This window comes from Hyposmocoma kahamanoa, unplaced genomic scaffold, assembly GCF_003589595.1.
Source record: "Hyposmocoma kahamanoa isolate Upper Pololo Valley unplaced genomic scaffold, ASM358959v1 79, whole genome shotgun sequence".
Lineage (NCBI taxonomy): Eukaryota > Metazoa > Arthropoda > Insecta > Lepidoptera > Cosmopterigidae > Hyposmocoma > Hyposmocoma kahamanoa.
The window spans coordinates 11,220,402-11,227,914 of NW_020653993.1; the positions used below are offsets into that span (position 1 = coordinate 11,220,402).

The 7,513-nt window shown below is 34.5% G+C and overlaps 1 protein-coding gene across 1 annotated transcript in view; it reads right to left on the reverse strand.

Annotated features, from left to right (window-relative positions):
* LOC113233559 (nephrin) overlaps window positions 1-7,513 on the reverse strand; it is a 485,341-nt gene that overhangs the window by 75,535 nt on the left and 402,293 nt on the right. Inside the window, exon 9 of the mRNA XM_026468687.1 lies at window positions 6,098-6,234. Coding sequence (XP_026324472.1) covers window positions 6,098-6,234 — 137 coding nt within the window. The remainder of the gene's footprint in view (window positions 1-6,097; window positions 6,235-7,513) is intronic.

Genomic DNA, 7,513 nt, shown 5'->3' on the forward strand with positions numbered 1-7,513 from the left:
TTATGTCTCAGGGTGACGGGCACAGTGACGGTGACCCTCAGATCTTTGCGATTTAAAGCTCTGAGTGGCACTGCAACTGTTATGGACAGGCGTGTAACTTACCACTAGCCGTACGACTTGTTCATCCCGTCACCTGAAATTATATTAAAAAAATGGGACCAACCCTCAGATACCATCTTGCCAAACAAAAAAAGAATCATCAAAATCGGTTCACAAATGCCGTAGTAGGTAATCGGGTAACAAAAAAATAAATGCAGTCAAATTGATAACCTCCACCATTTTTTTAAATTGTTAAAGTAGATTCCGAATATTTCTAAAAATATACAAAAAATGCCCCTGTAGCCGAACGGTTACCATTCTGAGATGTTACGCAGAGGAGTTCCATTCCTGGTACAGCAGAAACATTTTTATGGCTTACATCGTTTTTTCCCGTGAGTTTGAGTGTAATTTGCGGTTGTCTATGTGTTTGACCATGGCACCCGCGATACAGGGTTTCCCTGGTGCAAGGCTGTGATATAAAAAAAAACATGATGGCTGTCATCTTGAAGATCCTGTTACGGCTTCCCGACACTGTATACAGGTGAGACCGTAATTTACACTTTTATATATAAGCTATATTACATTTCTTCTGCAAATAGATTACTGGAATACTGACGCAAAAGTCAATGACTTCGTGATTGTGCAATATCTATTTAGTTTGGCGATCTTTTCTTTCCTCCTAAACTGATCCAACTTCTAATTAAGTTTCAAAAACTAACAAATAGTTTTGCGGAATTACACCCACGACCCTGCGACTGGCAATTATCCAACAGAACTATCTTGGTATAATACTGCTATTTACATTCCTATCTTGATATGCTACACTATTGGGCCCTTTACTTTGTAAACTCAAGCACAACGCGTTTAGTTTTTGAAAGACAGTGGTAGTTAGTATCTTCGACATTCTGAACTTCTTTACAAAAATGTAAAATGTAATAAAAATTCAAAGTCCAAACAATGAAGTTTTTTTTGCAGTTTGCAAAGGTTTTAGCGTGGAACAAATCCTATTTACAACCATTAATGGACCTTAGCCTTTAACCGGAATTATAGGTCAATTTTGACCCGACGACAACAAACAAACTCAAGCGTCAACCTAATCTCATAACGTCGCAAGGCGCGGCGGGTGCTGGGCGTTCGGAGCTTGGAACTTTCTGGAAGTGGAGGTATGTGCTGTCGCCGGGTCCAATTGGACGTTACAACGATGTATTTTGAATTGTTTTAGGGATTTTATTAACAATGGCTTGCAATCTTTCTGAAAATGATGTCAGTTAAATATTATTAGTCAAAAGTTATTCAGACCCAGAACCTTCAAGCGATTTTCAACCTTGTGATGAGGGAAACTTTAGTGACAACGCAACGCGAAATTTCATCTAACTCAAGTGACTCATCGTCTGATAATGAATTAGAAGATGTGCACAATCAAGTATAACATAATATTATTAGCGAGGTAAAAATCAATTCACGTGGTGCACCGACGCACCTAGCGGCTCCAAAGTCATAAGCCACAATATAATTTTTAGATTAGGTTGTTATTTTTATTACCTATTTTTAATTGATCTCATAAAATGTTCATATTTTTGTTAGCGGGACGATACGTAAAACCCCGTAGTGTGAGATTTTTTTTCCTTTTTTCTACATTTATATATAGTGTGGTAATTAAAATTTCAAAAATTAATATAAGTAATTTAAAGATATTGCTCAATACAAGTTGATTTATATTTCAAATAAAACTAGTTTTAATACACTCGTAAACCATATGAATGTTTATTATAACTTTGTTAGGACGTTGGTTTTAAATTGGAGGGTCCATATGGACCCGCGATTCCAGTTACGCTGATCAAAATAAAGATTACGGTTAAGGGTTATAAATTAAAACATAGCTAGAGGGTTTTGAAATTTTTCGAATCTAGTTGTAATTTTCAATTTTGAAAAATGCACTACAACTTATTTTTTTAAGAATTAGAAAAATAGTAAACAAGGAAGCGGTGATAATAAACTTTTTCTTGAGACCACAAATTGCAGTAAAGTAAAATATCATAAAAATTTATGACAAATTACATTTATAAATGACACGATATTTATGTTGTTATATTTAAAATAGTTGCCATTTAATCTTTCGAACCCCGGTTTCTTAAGGTTTTTTACAGTTTTCTTTTTAGTCGATTAACTAAGTAAAGATAGAAAGTTTTCATTTCTATCTTTACTTAGTTAATCGTTAGTGAATATTATGAGCAAACAAAACGTAATAATTACATCAATTTAGAGACTATATTTGATACTTTCGAATCACGGTTTTTTATTAAATTAAAGCAATTTAATTGAGCTTATAAAATGACTTAAAGAATGAAATGGCGTCTGATCAAATACCTAAAATTTCCTTCTGTCTAATCTAAAAAAAATAAACAAGTATAGTGCACACATCTTAAGAGATTGACTGTCGGAGACAATTCAGCGTCTGTATGACCCATGCTCAGCAGTGGACGTCTTTCGCTCGAAACGATGACGATGATTTAATACAGAAATACGTCTGTAATGTATTATATTATATGATATAAGATGTATAAGTCGCGCGCTTGGTGCTAATTGACACTCCTATCCATAACAGTTGCAATGCCACCCATAGCTTTAAATATCAACGATCGGAGGGGCACTGTAGTCACCCTGAGGCATAAAGTTGATAAGTACAAGGTAGCTGTAGTTTCTCTAGAACCCTTTCCCTTCAAAACCGGAACAAACTTCCCTGAGCAAACACTTTTATAAGCTCTATTGTTACTTGATCGGCTTTACTTACTAAGTTCCGCACAAATCATTGTGCTCCCAATTGCAACAAAAAGTAAGTAGTTAAAAAATAATAAGGTATTTAATACCTAACTTCCAATTCATTTGACGTTTATTTCTTACAAACTTTTAATTTTCCTCCATCAATTGACGCCTAAAACTCGAGGGTACTTTTAAAAGTTTCCCTTCCTGGAAGATTGTTTTTTGCAATTCCCGAAATTTCGAATGTTTTTCTTTGTGACCGATCCTCTTTATATTTTTTATTTTTCTTACTTTGTTATTCTTTTAGAATACTTTGTCTTTTTTTTTCGGTGATTGAGTTTGACGGTTCATTAATTTTTTTTGGGAGTGTTGTTTTCTCTGTTGGAGCTCCTCACTTAAGCTCATTCCGCAAAGTTCGTTCTTTATAATTAATGTATTTTCATTCTAGATCTAGAGGGTTTGAATTTAGAAAAGAGCTTTTCTAAAGTTGATCGGAACTATTCGAATGTGTAGTAGAGAAATTAAAGCAGATGCCCTATTTCTTGCATTTGCCCTTGTGTAGGACAATGAAGGCTTCAATTCACCTATCAAAAGAATATGTAGATGATTTGAAAAATACTTGTGATGCGGATATGTTTGCTGACTCTTCAGTATTTAGGCACAAGCTACTCGTAACTTCACATTTTAAATAATAATAAAATTAACACTAGTAGTTTTTTCCTTGTTTTTAATTTTAAATTTATGCAAAAAGTATATTATTAAAGTATTTTTTAGGAAATGAAACTATTTTTCCGGACTTAAATCGCGTATATTTGTTTTTTCAAACAAACCGACGTTTCGGGCCCTTTACAGGTCCCATGGTCACGGCACGGCACGGTTGACTCTGAGTCAAAAAACAAATATAGGCTATATAAATCCGGAAAAATAGTTTCATTTCCTATGTGTAACAATCTCAAAAACCTAAGAACGCGAAAAGTATTTTTTTTAAGTCATTGTGTAATTATGTCAGCAATGTTGTCGTGAAATTGAATATATATAGTGCAGTGTGTAGCGAATGTTGTGTACGTCTGTAATTTTCATACGTATCAGTTCTAGCCTTATGTCTAATTTTCGTTGATTGTGAAATACATATGATGTTGACGTGCCTAATATAATAATAAATAAATAAATAAGTTGATAGTCCGAACCCTTTATTCGTCCACAAGCTCCCACCAGGACGACTATCAAGCTGTAAGTGTTTCCTTCGACGTACCACCGCTACAGAGGGTAGCCTAACGGAGGCGAGACGCAAACTTTGCCAAGTCGAACTCGCTGCTCCTCTTGATTTTATTACCCCAGCTGAAAGTCTTCCCCCGGGTACGAATTGCAGCGGTCAATATCGAAATCCCTGAACCGTCTAAGGTCACAGCAGGCCGATATAGAGGCAACATGGGGAAATGGGGATATATCAACTCGACTCAAAACCATTATGCTTGTGGATCAACATAAAGTATGTCTCATTTTCTCTTATGTTCATTATGTCCAACCAACTGCACCTGCGAAGACCTGCTAAACGCAACAGATAGAGGTGACTGTTTATTGAGCCAAATAAGTGTAACATTGTTTTTTTTATAGGTTTTTGTCATTGACTCGATAAGAAGATTTGAAATTATAAAAAACAGTTTATTTTTTTTGGGATATCAAGTGACGAGATGAAACACGTTTTGGATCTAGTGGTAAGTTACATGCCTATCCATAACAGTTGCAATGCCATTCAAAGCTTTAAATCGCAAAGATCTGAGGGGACTGCCACTGCGCCTGTCACCATGAGACATAAAGTAGACAAATCCCATGTCCCAATAGCTTCACCTTCACCTTTATTCTTCAAAACTGAGCTGTAAGTTGACAAGTCCCATGTGCCTGTAATTTCACCAGAACCCTTACGTACCCTTTAAAATTTGAAGGCAGCAATGCTCAGATTATTATAAATTGCTTGGTGGCAGAAATAGACATAAGTCTAAATATTGCGAGTAAATTCTTTGCTCTGGTATCTTGTAAGAGAATTCTATGCGCTTCGTTTTTTTAGCATTAGACAGAAAGATATTTTGGTTCTTTTATCACGCACCATTTCATTCAGTCACTTCAGGTCAGTAAGGAAAGCAGTTTAATAAATACCGTAAAACATAAGAAGGGCCAGGTTATGCATACCCTTAACCGACGATAGTGTGAGAGTGTGAGATCGAATAAAGAGTTTTATGTACGTGTATACAAAACAACGTATTCACAAATGATATTATTGTTTAGTAGTAATATTATACTGCCTATTAAACATTAAATGTAAATTGTTTACCTTTACAAAACCCATTTTTAAATCTTGTACTATAACAGACTAAAAGCAGAGATTTTAAACATTACAAAATTATGGCGTCATTTGTAAATTTCATTTCTAATAATTTCTTTAAATGTTCTCTTTTACTGTAATTTGTTGTCCAAAAGTTTACGATCACTGCTTATTTGGTCACGTTTTGACTAATTAAAAAAAAAGTATATTTTGAGTCCAGATAACTATATTATAAAGCTTGGGGCAGGATTAATGAAGCATCCGTTAAAACTTAACGGATTGTTTGCAACTGGGCGGTCCATCTGTTTGCCAAAATAACAGGTTCATCATTACTGTTATATTTATATTGTAGAAACTTTAACACCATATTAGCAAACCTGGAAATTAGAATTCCGAAGAAACTATTTAAGTGTTGTAATTATTGTCTGAACATTGTAAATTTTCAATGAATAAATATATCTTTTGTTATAATCTCCAAGTAAAAACTCAATTTGTATACGCTAAATGTAGATACGCAATACTGTTTAAATGATCACTCTCCTAAAGTCACAAAGCCCCTTTTTAAGCTCCAACGCATCCAGAAATTTTCAGTATGCACTCGGTAAAATACACACATCAAAAGTTTCTAGGGATTAATTACATAATATGAATTCTCACTTGCGTTTGATAGCCTAAACATTTCTTAGAAGTGTACTTCGAATATATCTTCAGTTAGGAAGTAAGAGTTAAAAAAGAAAACGTATATGGTAAGCTATTAGTAAAATTGAAGAAAGGGAGTTGCAAGTTGAGAGTTTAAAGAAGAAAAATATGATGAAGCCTACATACCACCTTGAATTAATTTAGGAGCATAAATCTATAACATAAATGTTTTATGAATCGCCTTATACAACCCGATCTTTTCATTTATATTGTGTAAGTAACAACTACAGGAGCGAAATGTTAAAAAGAAGAAAATGTTTTAAATGAATATGTACTTACAAAGCACTGTAAGGTCGATTTCGGCTTTAAGTGTGTTGCTAATCATAATATTTTTAGCTTCGCATGTATATCTCGCCTTATTGTCAGATGCATCTGCTTTGAAGGACAGGACGTTCTCTGACATGCGGCCGCTGGTTCTGGAACAAGAAAAATGAAATTTAGCATAATACTAACATATTAATTAATATACTAGTCTGTACTTCTTTATTCCGAACGGATCATGCATAGGAAACCAACAAGATTTATAATATGGGTGTCACACAGGGCTAAATACTGGTTCCATGTTTATTTATTTAATATAATAGCGAATCAATCTACGATGTAAACAGAGACGATTTACTTTTCTATAATTACAAAAAGATATTTTCGTTAACAGTATAATAAATAAAGCGATATAAATAGTGATAACAATAACGTGTACAGAACTTTCTTAACAACGTTGGAATAAAAACGACCCTTCCAAAACAAGTCGGGTGTCACGCTAGAGCAACCTGTTCTTCTCGGCTGATTTTCCCACGAGCAGCGCAGACGCAGGGTGACGTGAGAAACGAAATTAAAATACAATTACATAGATAACTTGATACTTTGTGGCTTAGAATTGTTAATGAGGTTAAGACAGTAAAATTTAGATTGCATTATAAGATCACTTTTATTACATACTAGTGAAATTCTAGTTCTATTATCTTTTTTAGTGATTTCGTTTTTATTTACCGAACTTTAAAAGTCAAAGTTTGTTCTTCACGTCCAACTGTAACTGTTGCCAAGGTCAAGGTGCTTGAGTAGGTACACTGGATTCAGCATCACAATATCCTGCCATATTAGTCGAACGTACATTTACGTGTGTGCTTGTGATAGGATCTGTTGCAAACGTCTTCATGGAATGTGAACTGACAGCGTCTGTGTTTCCCGAAAGCTACAATTTAAGGCTATTCAAGGGCTAGAGTGAATAGGCATTTGCTAGACAAAATCGCTGTCCACATTGTCGCTTAATATCAGGGGTTGGGGTTATGGGGAAGCGATCGTCTTTTTTTTATTTTAGTAGTGTCCCGCAGCTGGTTGAAAGCCTATCTTTCGGACTTAGAATTATTTCTATTCGCAACAAATGAAATATTAAAAAAAAATTCATCGAAAAAAAAAAAACTGATTCATATCATATTTACAACGTTGACAAACCAAAATCGGGTCACTGCATCCAACCCATTTCCCCAGCATAATAACAAAACGTCATATCGCGATCTTGACAAAGTTGAGGAAACAATCTCCGAGAAACGGAAGTTTCGGGAGTTAACCCTCTTTCAAAATTTGCGTTGAATTTTAATTATAAGTTCGCTTTTAAATTTCTGAGATTAGAAAATGGTCACGGAATAGATTTCATTGAGTTACTTTTTGAGATGCTTTTGAAAGTATTAAGTTTGT